The sequence below is a fragment of the Equus asinus genome, chromosome 1, assembly GCF_041296235.1.
Source record: "Equus asinus isolate D_3611 breed Donkey chromosome 1, EquAss-T2T_v2, whole genome shotgun sequence".
NCBI lineage: Eukaryota > Metazoa > Chordata > Mammalia > Perissodactyla > Equidae > Equus > Equus asinus.
The window spans coordinates 29,575,323-29,590,789 of NC_091790.1; the positions used below are offsets into that span (position 1 = coordinate 29,575,323).

At 44.1% G+C, this 15,467-nt stretch overlaps 1 protein-coding gene across 2 annotated transcripts in view; it reads left to right on the forward strand.

Annotated features, from left to right (window-relative positions):
- The window catches only part of PLG (plasminogen), a 45,821-nt gene that overhangs the window by 28,969 nt on the left and 1,385 nt on the right, over positions 1-15,467 (forward strand). For both annotated transcript variants that reach the window (XM_044761505.2, XM_014858362.3), the window contains 6 exons: positions 1,275-1,423; positions 2,375-2,468; positions 6,168-6,288; positions 7,772-7,846; positions 8,422-8,562; positions 10,409-10,515. In XM_044761505.2, the coding sequence (XP_044617440.1) occupies positions 1,275-1,423; positions 2,375-2,468; positions 6,168-6,288; positions 7,772-7,846; positions 8,422-8,562; positions 10,409-10,515 (687 nt within the window). The remainder of the gene's footprint in view (positions 1-1,274; positions 1,424-2,374; positions 2,469-6,167; positions 6,289-7,771; positions 7,847-8,421; positions 8,563-10,408; positions 10,516-15,467) is intronic.

The window sequence follows — 15,467 nt, forward strand, 5'->3', positions numbered from 1 at the left end:
ATACTGAATTGGGGCACCAGTAGGATAGCCAAGTGATTCTCTTCAGTAAACACCTGGAAAAGGGGATCTGTAGCTCGAAATGTTAAGGGCCTGAACATAAGAATGTGACTGTCCTCTTGGGGGGAGGCAAAAATAACCACACTCTTCTCTGCTTCCCTCTGCCCTTGAAGTGTAGCTCTGAGTACTTAGCACCTGGTCCTGTGGCTGCTGGGCAGCAGGAAAGTGCTCTGCACCATGGCACGGTGAGAAAACACAGAGGGGGCTAATTCCCCCCTGTCCCAGCATGAAAACTCAGGGGTCCCATGACTCATCTGACCTCTGGACAGTCATGATTAAAATGACAGCTTGGTTTGAAGTTGGGACCCCTCTCCTTCCCCGGAGTGGGCTTGCCTCCCCTCTAGTCCTGGAGAACATCACCTACTGTTCCCTGAACAGAGCGAGCTCATGTCTCCTTCCTCTTTCTTGGTGAGACTTTGCACTCTGTGCCCCTTCTGGTATCCTGGCTGGATGAGACTTGAGATGACTTCACGTGGTTCTCCCATGCGAATGCCTCACATTGGGTGTGTGGGTAACTCACACATCCTGGGCCTGGCAAAGATCAGGGGTACAGGCTGCCCAGCACAGCCCCCCTTCTTAGCAGAGAAGCTAGCTGGCCCAGCTTTCGCTTTTTGGATTTTCCAAGTGGCCATCAGGTAACTGGGGCACTGGGTCTCCATATATGACACCCACATCAAGTTTTCTGAGGGGTTCTGGGGAACCCCCATTCCCTATGCTTGAGATGAGGGACAAGCTTGGGGAAGGGGCCCTTAGTCATCTCTTTCTTACCCTGCTCCCCACCAGAGGGTGGGAACTCACAGTACAGGTCTAGCCAAAATAGTATTTTTTTATAAAATCTTTTTCAGTCTTCACTCTTTATCCATCCTTGATTAGAGGGAGGTGTTCAAGAGTCATCTAACAGTTCATAGCAGCATCTGCTTCATGGGAATCCTCCTGAGTTCTCTGTCTTACCCCTCACCTTGTCATAAGATTGTTCTCTTAGTGTCCTGCCTCAGATTCCCAGTCTCACATCTTGGCTTATGATTATTTCCCAGCCAACAGCGTTTCTGGGAACTTGTTAAAATAGGCTGTGTTCAGTGAACTCTTCAGCATCCCAGTGCTCTTAAGGATGTGACCACAGAGTCTGTCCTTAGAGAAATCTAACACTGCTGTGTTTATTTCTTATGGTCCTGGGGCTGTGTAGTAATACATAACCACCCGTTTTCTTTTCCCTACAGACTGTATGCTTGGGATTGGTAAAGGATACCGGGGCAAGAAAGCAACTACTGTTACTGGCACCCGATGCCAGGCGTGGGCTGCCCAGGAGCCCCACACACACAGCATTTTCACTCCAGAAACAAATCCACGGGCAAATCTAGAAAAAAATGTAAGCCACTTTGATTTGGATTCTGTTTTGCCTTTTGTTGGCCAGTCTTTGCACACAGAATTGGTCCTATGTTACAGAAAGTCAGCCTGGACTGATCTTTGCGAGGGAGGAGGGGAAAAGATACCAGGGATTTCAAGGGACTAAGCCTACAATATAATTGACATCAGTGCAGAAAGAACAGTTAGCAGGCAGACCTCCATGCACGTTATCATCGTCCTCAGACCTCTCGTTTCCTGTTTGTGAAATTTCCTGTCTGCTTATACTATTTCATGTTGTTTCTAGTTTCTAGTGTTTTTCCTCTAGATTCTGCTGATCAAAGATGACCTTCATGACATTTTAGTCAGATTTTTCTAGAAAAAAATTTGAATGAGCCATTAGAACTCCATGCAGTAGGATTTCACCCAGTCTCACATACTCTCTGGGATGGTTTCCTTTGGAGGGTAGGTCTAGGGAAGGAAAAAAAAGACATGGCTTTCAATGGCTTGACCCACAGAGGCTGCACAGTCCATGGGAATAAGCGTTTTTGAACCAACAGCAAACAGGCGTCTTTGGCTGGAAGATTGCTGAAGTGAACCAAGGACAAGACAGGTCAACCATGTCCCACAGTCCTCGATTGCTGGGTCTCTAAGGTTTCCACTGACACACACTGTTGGTGGGGAGGCCCATTTATTGAATGTCTACCTCAAGGCCCTCAGGGTCTCCACCCTCCCTCCAGTGGAGAAGCCTTATGGTTGGAGCTCCTTTTGAAGAAGGAGACATGACCGATGGCAAGCTATGAGTCAGAGGCTTCATAAACATCCTAAAAATAACTCCTCCCCTACTCCCCACAAAAAGAAACACTACCTGTCATCTTCTAAGGGCAGCAGTGAAATGTCTGTGCTTCAGGATACCTTCTCCACCCACTTCTGCCCTAGCGTGCACCATTCCTATGTACCTGCCTTTTTTTTTCAGTACTGCCGTAATCCTGATGGTGATGTCAATGGTCCCTGGTGCTACACAATGAATCCACAGAAACTTTTTGACTACTGTGATGTCCCTCAGTGCGGTAAATTGCTTTCTTTTTCGGAAGGAAACTTCTCAAATAAAAGAAGCATCATCTCCTTAATATGGATCTGCAAGAGAAGAGTTCAAACTGAGCACTCCTAGGGAGGAGAGCTCTCTCCCTGAGCCCTCTCGTCATCATGAGCCTTTTGAATCTGCCCCACTCGTGGCCCCATTTATTAGGAAACCACCTCCCCCTAATACTTTAAATAAAGTAAATGTAAAATCCTCCAAAAGAGTAAGCTTAGTGGAGATCTAATCAGCCTCAGCACGGTTCTGCCAAACTCTCCAATGTCTTGCTTGGGATGTGAGAAAAAACAAATTTAATGTCACCCAGACGGGAAATTTTCCCTTTCAGCAGCTGAGAAGTAAGAAAGAAAATACAAACAGAAGGGAACAGCTAAGCATGGAATGTACATTGTAAACCTATAAATTGTCATCCTAAGAATTCAATGGAAAGTAAAGCAGATCTTTACTAAGCTCCAACTTTCCTTAATCCTAAAATGACTGTTCACTAGCCATACATTAGCCACATAATTGAGAGAAGGCCTGTCTGAGTTCTTTCCTCATTTCTCTGAGACTTTTCTAGGGAGCAAGAAGCTCAGATCAGGGAAAGGGGAGTCGACATTAGTTCTAAAAAGTTTGGGATAACAAATCCAGGGCTAGGTCTGGAGAATCTATTTTACTCTCTGCTGACCCATCTTTGCAAACAGAATCCGTCCTGGTTACAGAAAATCAGCCTGGACTTCTCCTCTGAGTAGTGTGATTGCTTGTGCTTGTGTCTGTCACGTGCAGGGCGTAAAGCTGGCTGGAGAAGCTTCGGTTGTGAAGCCACTGTAGTGCAGCATCTGGATACGGTTTGGGGAGGCAGTTGAGGGTAGTGGTTAAGAGCATGGGAGCTACACTGCCCGGGTTGCTTTTGGGCCGCTCCTGGGTAGAGCAGGGGGTGGAAGGAGAGGCAAGGGTGATAGGACAGATTCTACTTGGCTGCTTTATTGTCCTCTCTGGATTTAGGGTGAGTTTACAGCTGACTCTTTCTCGAGTGAGTGTTTTCTTTCTTGTGCAGAGGTTCTCTTGGTGGCCCTCCACCTGAAAGTCCCTGGATGGGGTTAGTGCCTCCCCTTCAGCTGGGCACTCCCAATCCTCAGCTCTGCCTGGTCTGGTACACCCCACTGCCTCCTCCTGCCCGGGCTTCTCTATCCTGTACAGGCTACCTGCTTGGGAGGATTGTCTTTCAGTGCCCATATCAGCCTGACACTCCTGCCACGGGCTCCACAGCTGTGCCTGGGGTTCACGCACCTCTGATCCCCACAGAAGGGAAGTACAGTAACTTCCCAGGTGCCTCCCTCAGCTGCCACCAGATGCTCTAGCCTCCCCAAATGTGAGTCAGGCCAGGGTATCCACCTGCTGGAGGAAATGGTCTCGAGATCAGACCAAGTGGTTGATCAGAACCCTTCTCACCAGTTTGGGGCTAACCTCACATGCCCACATCATGGTGAGGTGGGGGGGGGGGGCCTCACAGTCCACTGGAAACATCCTCTTCCCATTCTTTCTTCTTTCTCGAATCTCTAAGAGCCTCATTCTTTTACATCTTCGATTTGGGTGAGGATACCAGAATTGCAGAAAGGGCTATTTCCTCTGAAAGCTACATATGGAGATTTATCTTACACTCCCCCAGGGCATCTTGGGGGCCTCAGTTGATCCTTCCAATTTAACATCATCTTACATACTCGCCCATTAGAATGTAAAGATTGAAAACAGAGATCTAACTATTCTTTCCAGTGCTTAGAGCAACGTGTGGCATGTACTAGGCACTATATATATACATATTTGAATATGCATTTGCTGAATGAATAAATAAAAGAATTAAATCATGAATTACAGTTCCTCCAGTATGTCAGGTCAGTACTTAAAAGGTGGCTAGCCTACGTTAAGGGGATTTTTTTTGTGTGCTTGTGTGGGTTTTGCCAATTTTATTTGGATTTTTTCAGACTGAGAAATCTCTTTGATGCATGAGTTTGTCTATTTAGGTTATTTGCATTTTTTTCTCTTTTTCTTTAAAGATTTTATTGCTCGTTCCCTGGAAGATTTTGGATTTTCTTTACTGAAGTGGGAAATTTCCTAACCATCATTTTCCTTAAAATTTCCAAACTTTACATTATTTCTAATTCACAAGGAAAACTCACTTTTAAAATGAAAAAGTACCATTGATAAACTTTTTAGGCTACAAGTAAACTTTAAGCAACTTACTTGAAAAATTTGTGTAAATATACAATGTTATTAAAACAAATAGCACCATGCAGATTGGACAAAAGTAATATCATAAGGAAAACAATCTGAAATCAGAACTATATTCTATTCAACCCAATATTCTGTCTCTCAATTTCATCAAAGGATTGTATGGTTTTTCTCTTTAAAATCAACTTCAAAAATTGAAGGAAGTCCACCTTAAGCATAATTTTTTATTTATTTACATTCATTTATTTTAAATTATATATCTGTTTGTTGATTGATTTTCAGTTCCACCAACATATAAAGTACAAATAATGAAGAAGTAAAAATAAATAGGAACTTTCAATTTTGTATAAATGGTAAAACTGGAGTACCATAATCTCTGTAGTTATTCTCTTCTTAGTATATTTATGCAAATCTACTCTACGTAAGGCACAGGGTCAGAAATTAAGCTCAGTATTGGAGAGTGGGATTCTATTATATTTCATGCTTCCTTTCTAAAAATAGACTTCTGTCTGTTGATTCTCAGAACCGGCCAGGGCAAATGGCAAGTTATTTGGAAAATGCAGATTCCAGATTCTCTAGAGGGCAGAATCTCTGGTTGATCAGGACAGAAGGAATTTCCCCTTGCAATATTGTTGTTAAGAATGACTTGCACTTATATTTCTGACAATCTGAAATGGCTCAGACAACGGAGAAGCATTTAACGACCACCTTTTGTAGCCCCTGAACTGTTCTAGCCACTAGTGGGTGGTTCTAAAGATGGGGCACTACTCAGTTCTCCAGGAACCCTGCAGGCTGGGTGGAGAGCGAAAGCAGCTAGGAAGTCAATAGAGGGAAGGCAAGTGAATGTAAATTATCCCCGGGGCATTGGGTTGGTCCCCGAGGCTCCCGGAAGAGCTATCCTGAAGCTGGTTGAGAGAAGGCATTGTGTCAGTTTAGGACAGTTATCCTTGCTGCATGCAATCACATACACACACATGGGTACATACATGCACACACAGAGCATCACATTAAAAACTATCTCTAGTGCCTTTTGACGGGGATGGCAACTATGGTTTTCAGTAAACTTTATGTGGTTCAGAGGGTGATGATGACGATGAGCAGGATGATGATGAGAATGATGATACACTGCTCAAGTCAGAACGACAATTTGTGTCATCAAGGTCCTCTCAGAAAAGCTCTCATTCTAATGCCTAACTCTGCCAATTCACTTAATCACTTCCGCTACAGAATAATAAAAAGTACTCATATTGTTTTGAAAGGAAAGGGTTCTGCGTTGTCTACTCTCACTTTTGAAACTTGGAAAAAATATTCCAAAAGATGCTTATCATCTTACTGTTGAGGTTGGGCTCTGAGAAGGCAAAAATTCAGTGCTTTGGCCATCAGCCATTAACGTGTCTTGTGTTGTGTGACAGATTTGCTAGCTTTCACTTCTTTCAATGCGACTTTTCCCCACTTTGTGCCATAGAGTCCTCTCCATTTGATTGTGGAAAGCCCAAGGTGGAACCGAAGAAATGTTCTGGAAGGATTGTAGGTGGGTGTGTGGCCATCGCACATTCCTGGCCCTGGCAAATCAGTCTTAGAACAAGGTAACAATGCTTCTAGAAACAATTTATTCCATCCTTCTATGTAAGCCCCACAAAACCTTTCTGCATTCACACTAAATTCACACAACTCAGGTGTGTGTACCTGCCTCTATATTCTTCTAAGGAGGAAGGAAAAGTATAAAAATAAAAAATATATATATTTTTCTAGGTTCTCTGCTTTAAAAATAGCCAGAATTGGAATCTTTTCCCTGATCTGGGCAGCTACCATCAAAATCTGTAGACGCAGCAGTTTTCACCAAGTTCCAATATGGTTGGAAAATTATTGAAGATGCCTCGAGGGTTTATATCGCCATTGTCTTTTTGTAAAATGAAGAGAAAGGGATATTTTTAGAAATGTGACACCTTAGGGGAGCAAGGACGAAATTATCTACAATTTATCAGAGATACAGATTCTTTTTTCCTTTTTTTTTTTTTACACTTTTGTGAATGATTGACTTTAACCAAAGGATGCTCACCCAGTCACAAACATGACTTTAGTGTGGAAAGTTCAAGATCACCATAATTTATGAGGGATCAGTTCTGATCAGTTCTGAACTCAGACAGTTTGGGTTATTATCTCAGTGCCACAGGCCTTTCATAAGTTCAATTTTCCTGGGAGTCTCATAAAAAGCACAGGCTTGGAACAGGCTAATTTGTGTTGCTTCCTTTACTCATTTCTGTGCCAATGCGCATTCACTCAACTGCTGTCCTCCACCAGCGACATGCTTGGGAGATGCCATTGATACACCTGATCCTAGTATATTTCCTTCTGTCACTGAGTTGGCTTTGCTTTTCTTTTCCTTTTTATTTAGTAACTCCTTGCTATACAGAGCCTTCACTTTTCACATATTCCAGATTCCTTCTTTCCCAAACTACGTTGTGGTCTGTTTCCTGACTGATTATGGACTTGCCTGCCATCACGCGCTTACTATTTGTGTTCCTTTCATGATGATGGGCTTTGGAGCAGCTCACACCGCTTGTGCCTAAGCGGTCCTATAAAATAAAAGATTTAGGAGGCACCCCCTACACGGGAACTTTCTCAGATGAAATTAGCAGACTCCTATGAATCACAGCTATTCAAGATCACATTTGGCTCCCTGAAGAATGACTCAACAGGTCTTGCACAGATCTTGTCAAAAGCACTGAAAGAGGCCTCAAGAGAATGGTCCTTGGCTGGTCAGTTCTGCTGGAGTCCAGGGCTAACAGATCAAAGCCATGGATGTGGGCTTCATGTTGGAGCCATGTGGCTGTGCTGTCCTGTGGACAGGCTGTGCCTGAGCCTCCCCCAGCCATCTTAAAGAGTGGGGTTGATGGAATCTTCTGGAAAATCCACTAGGGAAGCACAATTTGAAGTTACTACTGTCTTGATGATGGGCTGGCAGCCTTTTCCATGGGAAACAACAGTATCAAAATTGAGTGAACCTTTCTTTCTTTGTAGAATAAATCATCAGATTTGAACTGAAATCCTGGCATGTTTTCCTTCTAGATCTGGAAGGCACTTCTGTGGAGGTACTCTGATATCCCCGGAGTGGGTGCTGACTGCTGCCCATTGCTTGGAGAGGTACGTTTAGAGGACAACCGACAGGAGGACTTGTCTTAAAGCCTGTCTGCCTCCCTCCCTCTCTCCTTTTCTTCTTTTGTCCCTCTTTTCCTTTCCTTTCCTCTCCTCTCCTTCCTTCCTGCTATGGCAGTGACATAGGGCCCAAGGAGTGGACATGAAGAAGCCTGAGGCAGAATTGCCAGGGTCATTGAATGAGAGAGGAGAGGAGCGTGTTTAGAAAGAAATGAAGAAGAAAGACCCAGTTCAGCTGGATTTTCAGGCCTGGATAAATGACAGGACACAGCCGTCCGCTGTGACAGGCAAAGGTCTCCCAGGTCCCCCTGATGTGGGTGTCTATCCTTGTGCTGACTTTAGTGTTGGTTTCATTCTTCCTCTGTGGTCAGACCAAAAGCAGCCTCAAGAACATCCCTAAATGGCCAGGACCAGGTCAGTCGTGAACCTTGTTTCTTGCCACTCAGAGGTCACTGATTGTGGGTGGCCAAGAGGGGAGAAGATGTGACGTTTATGGCTCAGAAGGACACCTAATGAAGTGGCTGCCCCATATGTTGCTCCTAATGTCACCATCTTTTTGCTAGGTCCTCCAGGCCTTCAATGTACAAGGTCGTCCTGGGTACACACCATGAATTACGTCTTGCAGCGGGCGCTCAGCAAATAGATGTGTCCAAGCTGTTCTTGGAGCCCTCACGAGCAGATATTGCCTTGCTGAAGCTAAGCAGGTACTGCGGGACCCATGGCTTTCACCCTAAGATGAGTGAAACCATCTGTTTATGCCTGAGCTGTGTGGGGGAGGCACCATTGAGGACATGAAAGGCACAAGGCTTTGAGGAAGAGCATTGAACTTCAAGTGAGAAAACTCAGGCTCAGCCCCATACTAGCTGTGGTCATGCAAAGGGCACCAGGACTCAGCTTCCTCATGTGGGAGAAGAGTGAGCTGAAACATGAGGTACATGGTTACCCCCCCAACTCTCTCACCTAATGTTCACCAATCTGCTTATGGACATTCCTAATCAGAGAATTACCCAAACATTCCAGGTTGACAATTCTCCTCTCAATGTTAATCACATGTTTAGAAGAATCAAATGAGATTACGTGTTTCAAAGCACTTGAAAAACCACAATGTAAACACACACCACACACACACTTCACAAGTGCAAATTCTTCCTCTTCTTATCTTTGGTTTTCTTTTTCCTGTTGAAATGGTGTTTTATGAAACCTGACAAAATGATAAATTGGCTCATGTCACTTCTGGGCATTCGTCTTCGGAAACAGGTCCCAGGGGAGACAGCTATATAAACAGAGAGCTATTCTGAGAATAGGCACGTTTGGGACAGCAGAGCACATTCACTGTGTCTGATGGATTCCAGATGACAGGGGGATGGTGCTGACAGTGACGAGGATGGGCCAGGCCAGCACAAGGCCAGCGGTCAGGAGTTTGAGTCCTGCTCTGCTGGGTCTGGTCAGAAACACTTGACAAGTTTTCTGGTCAGTAAACTGAGGGCTGTCTTCTGGAGATTCCGTAAAGAAAAGAAAGGCCCTTCTTGGCTTAGCCTAAAAAAGGAGCTGATTGCCCTTCTTTCCCCGTGGTCCCCGAGGCCCAACAGGGAGATCTGACAGCTTGAACAAGTGGATTAGTAAATTTGGGGTTCTGGAATCATTTTCTGATAGGCTGATACCTTTGAGTTTTAGGGTACCCCCCCATGCCCCCTAAGGCCAAGAGTCTAAGGCATTATTGTTCCATGAAGGGAACCTACAGAGTGACATCTGTGGGGTCCCTCCATGTGAGAGGCTGGCTCTATTCTAGTGACTCCAAGAGGGTGTGTCTGCTTCAAAGTTGGCAGCAATGGTCATTCTTAATAGAATAGGGCATTTCTCATCTCCAACCTGTTTTCCTCTTGAACTTACTAAAATGGAATCAAGTCTAAAAATCAAAGTTCTGATGCTCAAAATTCCCTGGAACTCTAAGGCATGTGAAAGTTCTTTGAAAACAATACCATTTAGCTTATGCAAGGAGCTTATTTCCAATCCTCTTGCATTTGATATCCAGCATTTTATTGGATTCTCACAACCATGGTGTTGTAACATTTATAGGTGAGGAATCTGAGGACCCAAAAGAGGGAGCAACTTGCTCATGGACGCACAATGCATTTGCTGTTATTTAATAGCCTCATGATGCTATTCCAGCTAGATGTCTCACCTACTGATTAAAGCCCTCTTAAACTGATATAAAAGCATGCACTTGGTATAAAATTCCAATCGTGCACAAAATAGACATGAAAAATGAGTTGTTGTTATCCCTAGTCCCACGTCTAGTTTCTTGTCCACCACTGATGCCTTTTTAATAAAACGTCTGATTGGTTTAGTTCATTAAACACCAGGAGGCAAATGTGAGGATGAAGAGTTGTTTTCTACATTGCACTGTGTCAGTGAAGCAAGGAAATACCAGCCGGGACAGGGTTCTGAGGCAGCGGGGCAGGTGGTATCTTGTTGTAGGTGACCAAAAGATGCATGGCAGGTGTCTCCGGGCAGGGCAGTCAAATGTCACTTTTGATGTTTTCCTTTCAGCCCTGCCATCATCACCCAAGAGGTAATCCCAGCTTGTCTGCCACCCGCAGATTATGTGGTCGCTAACTGGGCAGAATGTTTCGTCACCGGCTGGGGAGAAACCCAAGGTGAGATAAATGCCGTGACTCGCACAATGAATTGGTTTTGACCTACAGCGTACATGGGAAAATGAGCATTTGTACAAATTCCTACCAGTGAGTGAGGTCCACTCCATTCCTGACTTTTTCTGGGCACCTGCCTGTGTCTCCATAGTCAGTCATCGAGGGACACTGACAAGGGGACAAGTTGTGTTTCTTTGAGTCTCTTAACCCATAAATTCAACATCTATGTTGGGTCCCCAGGTAAGTAGGGTTTTGATGCAAGCCTACGAATTAAGTGTGTTAGATTATTTTTCATGTGAAGTTGGTCAAACGTATTGTAAAACAACAACAAAAATTATAGTTAAATTGGTCTCCCCAAAGACCCACATGCATCATGGATGTGTGAAGAGGCTGTGGGGATGGGACAGACTGACAGTGCCGGGAGAGAAAGAAAGGTCCCAGTTCTAGCAGGTCTTTGGTGTTGGCTGATGGCGTGAGGGTGAGAGAGGAAATGTTTATGCTGATCCTGTGTGGGCACCTGTACTACATTTTGGAGATCTCATCTTCTCTTTGCCATATGCCCTCATAATAATTATATCCATGGGACACGGGCCTAGGAACGTTGTAAGAACATCGTAGATCTCTGCCTCAATTTCTTGGAAGTGTTGGTGAGGGCACTGGAGTGGGAGTCAGGAGCCCTGGAAAATGGTCCTGGCTCTGCCACTAGCTGGGCAAACTGGACAAGTCACCCTTCTTCTTTGTACCAGGTGGCATCTAAGCCCCCCTCCATAAAATCTGTGTTTTCCATGTTGGCCTTTTGCATAAGCTTTCATTTGAAGAAAGGTTTTGTGGCTTAAAAAAAAAAGGTTAAAAACTACCATTCTAAATCATTTCAAACTTGTCATCCTCCCTTCTGCACTTTTCTTACTATTTTTAAAAGCTCACCTCCTGGATTTCCAGTGTCCCCCCTTTCTACCCTTTGGAGGCTGTGAGCATCGAGAAAAAGTAAAGGGAATCTTGGCGAATGAAACATCACTATGGATGTTAGTCTGTTCAGCGGTTTGCATTTTTAAAAATTCCAACGCCACCAACTCCAATGAGTTCGATATTTTTGTTCCCATTTTGCAAATGAGGGATCTGAGGCTCCGAGAAGGTACAGGGTGCTCTCCCAGAAACCGCATGCGGAGAGGGCAGACAGACCTTATCAGAAACCTGACTCCCACTTATCAGCTGCAGGAGCTTAGAAGAGTCATAGACTCTCTTTCGATCTGTTTCCTCAGCTGGAAAATGGGCTGCAGAGCTGTTGTGGGGGAACAAAGAGAAAGTATGCATAAAGCACCAAGCATAGCTAAGTCTTGTCAATGACAGGGGGTACACTTGTTCCTATACGACTTTCTCTTGCAAGTGGTACAAAATCCAGCGCAAATTGGATGAAGCCAAAAAAGAGAAATTCTTAGTGAGCTGCAGTCTGCTGGCTTTTGCGATGTTCCTGCGCCGAGGCCCTCTCTCACCACACAGTGGGCACTATTCCTGGGCACAAAGGCGCATCCTTGGTCCTCAGACGCCATGATGGCTGTGGCTCTGTGGGGAGGAATAAGGGAGACGCCTTCCCCCAGGCATCATCAATAGTCTGCCCAGCTCTGATAGGTCTGGTGGGTCATGTGCTTGCCCCTGAACCAATCACTGACTGGCTCAGACCTGCGTCACCTGCACCTGAGAAGCCCACTCACACCCAGGATGGACCAAGAGTGGGTCCCTCCACAGAATTATGGGATGTAGGGTGAAAGGCTGCTAGGCAGCCAGAAAACCAACAGATGTCCACTACCATTTCTAACTGATTAAAGCGTAGACTTCAAAGTATATGGTCTGAGTGTGGGTTCTGGCTCTATCACCTTCCATGTAACATTAGGAAGTTATGTAGTCTCTGTAAGCCTCAGTTTCATCATCTGTACCACCCTATAAGGTCATTGAGAGGATTAGGATAATGCATTTGAGGTGCTCAGTGCTTTGGAGACGGTATTTTAGCAGCTCCTGTTCTTATTATATGACCACAACCACCATCACTATCATCAAGACCACCACAAGCATCATCGTCACCCCCCATGATCACCATCATTGCCATCCTCATCATTACCATCATCACTAAGACCAACATCATTATCATCACCATCACCATCATCACCATCACCACTATTACCATCATCACCATCATCTCTACCATCATCATCATCACCAGTAAACATCGCTTAATCTGTGTGTAGCTGAGCCCTGATGGAACCGAGGCCTGCCTGACCCCCAAGCCCATCCACTGTTTCTTCTGTCCCACCCACGACTCACGCTTTCCTAACCACCATCCTGGCCTGCACTCCCCCATCTCTCCTGGCCTCACCCGCATGTCTACTGAGAAAATGATTCTCAGTATATTCATTGGACTAGGAGGAGTCACAAAACATGAGTGAGGCCTGCTTACCAATTTCCTATATGTCAACAATGGCATCAGATCAATCAGTGTCCTCAGCCTCTCGGTGTAAGGTCAAAATTCTCCCGCTCTCCCATTCTATCTGCAGACTTTCCCTGATCTTGATTTTCCAAAGTAAGCTAAGTATTGAGGTCCGGGGCTCTTTCAAGTCAGCCCCTCATCAGCAAGCACTGGACGCTCTTCAGGATCCTGCTTCCCCATCCACAGCCACTATCAGGGCTTTGGTCCCTGGGTCACCCTCAGCCTCCTGGCCCTCAGAAATGCCATCTCTACTGTGGACACAGGATGGCAGCATCTCTGCACAGACCACATTGACTTCTAGTCGACTAGCAGTAAATTTGTCACTAGCATCAGGATGTGCCTAGAAGGCAGATGCAAGAGCAAGACACTTGAATAAATTAATTTTCAGCCAAATATTTCGAGATGGCTGCTCCCTCCATGCATCTACTCAATCCACATAATGCAACCTCTGCCCAATTTTTCCGTGGTCAGGCCCTTCCTCCACAGTGGCTCTGCCCACCCTGGCTGGGACAAGCCTCTCCTTTCCAAATGGTGGTCCTCTTACGTGCTCCTGTCAACTCCAGATGGAGTGTAAGTTTTCCGAACTCAAGACAATTATCCAAGTTTACTCAAAGTTTTTGGAGAAGAAATAGTGTCTCATCTCTTGGCATTTCATGCTAGCAAAGGAAAGATTTTTGCAAAGTTTTGGTGAAAGTTGGGCTTGCAAATTTGGAAAACTGGATTATTTGTAAAAACACTGAGACCTACCTGGGTGTGTCCATCTGGGGAAACAGCATATCCTCTGGTGATTTTGCAAGTGTTCTATTTCAATTTGCCAAAGTGAAAAAAACAGTTTTTCACAAAGGAAGAAATACAATGAGTAAAACAAACACACAGGAGAATGTTTACTCTCCCTAACTGGAAAAGAAATGTAAATTAGGAAATGAATTAGGACAATTTCCACCCATTATATTAGCAAATATCTAAAAATATGAGCTACTCAGAAGGGTGTGGTGAGGTGATTTTTTTCCTCCTGACATTTTATGCTGTCACACTCTTTTAGAAAATAATTTGGCACTGTTATTGGTGTAACCATGGGCCCTCCAGGATCAGTTCAACTGACCCCATCTTATCAACAGAGTGATTAAGAAATTGTCTTTCAGAAAATTTGCAAGGTCACGTAACCAAAGCATGAGCAGAAGAAGAAATCTTGACTTGAAATGATCATGGAACCAAAGGACTGGGACATGACTGGAACTTAAAAGTCAGACTCTTATCAGAAGCAAGGGTCTGTCATTCTGGAAGATTCGGTGTTAAAATTCCTTCCCCACCTTACCATAAATTTTAAAATGCTACCATAAAAGTTTAGAACCTCATCGTAAAAGTTTAGGACCTTATCTTAAGTGTTTGGAACCTTACCATGAATGCCTGAAGCCCACCAACCAAAACCTGTGCCATCAGCATTTCCACGTGCCAGGCTGTTCTCCCTAACTTCTTAAATTTTGCCCCAAATCCTGAATCAGGGTAACAGATCTGAGACACATGCCCCCTGTCTCCCTGTAGATCAATCTCGCAGAATAAAGCTGATTTCTTTCCCAAAGGCTGATGCTGTAATTAAATGGCTTTTTTATGCACATTGGGCAAGAGAACTCCAATTTTGTGCAGTAACATTGGGAGCCATGAATATATCCATATAACTTCTGAGTACTTAGACTAAAGCGAATATTAAGGAACATGAATAAACTTTATGAAAAAAGATGTGGAGCCAACGAGCATGGTAGTGAAGAATTTGTGCACTGATGTCACAGACTCAGGTTCAAATCTCAGCTCCACCGCTTACTTGCTGGGTGATCTTGGGCAAACTACACACCCTCTCTGAACCTTGGTTTCCTTAACTGTACAACAGGGATGACAAAAGTGCCTATTTCATAGGACTATTGTCAGGATTAAATGAGATATACCACGTAATGAGTTTGTGTCTGAAAAGGTTAATTCTCAGTAAATGATAGCTATTCTTCTTTTTTTATATTGTGGTAAAATATATATAGCATAAAATTTACTATTTTAACTCTTTTGAAGAGTACCACTCAATGGCATTTAGTACATTCACCATGTTATGCACCCATCACCACTTTTTCCAGAGCACTTTCCTCACCCCCACAGGAAACCCCATACCCATTAAGCTGTCACTCCTTATTAAAATATTAATTATGAAGATTGTGGCATCGCAACAAATCTTTATGATATAACGTTGTGTGAAAAAAATCAGGGTACAAAATGTGTGATATGATATAAGTAGTAAAAGAAGCATATAAAATGCCTGAAAGAGAAAATATAGAAATAGTAGCATTTCCCAATCTCTCTTTACATATTAAAAATTTATTTCTTTATAGTGTAAAAAAACGAAGAAACAAACAAAAAATCACAACATAAACAAACCCTAAAACACTGTAAAGAAGCCCTGATGCTTAAATCCAGGTCCTGGGACCATGAAATCTTA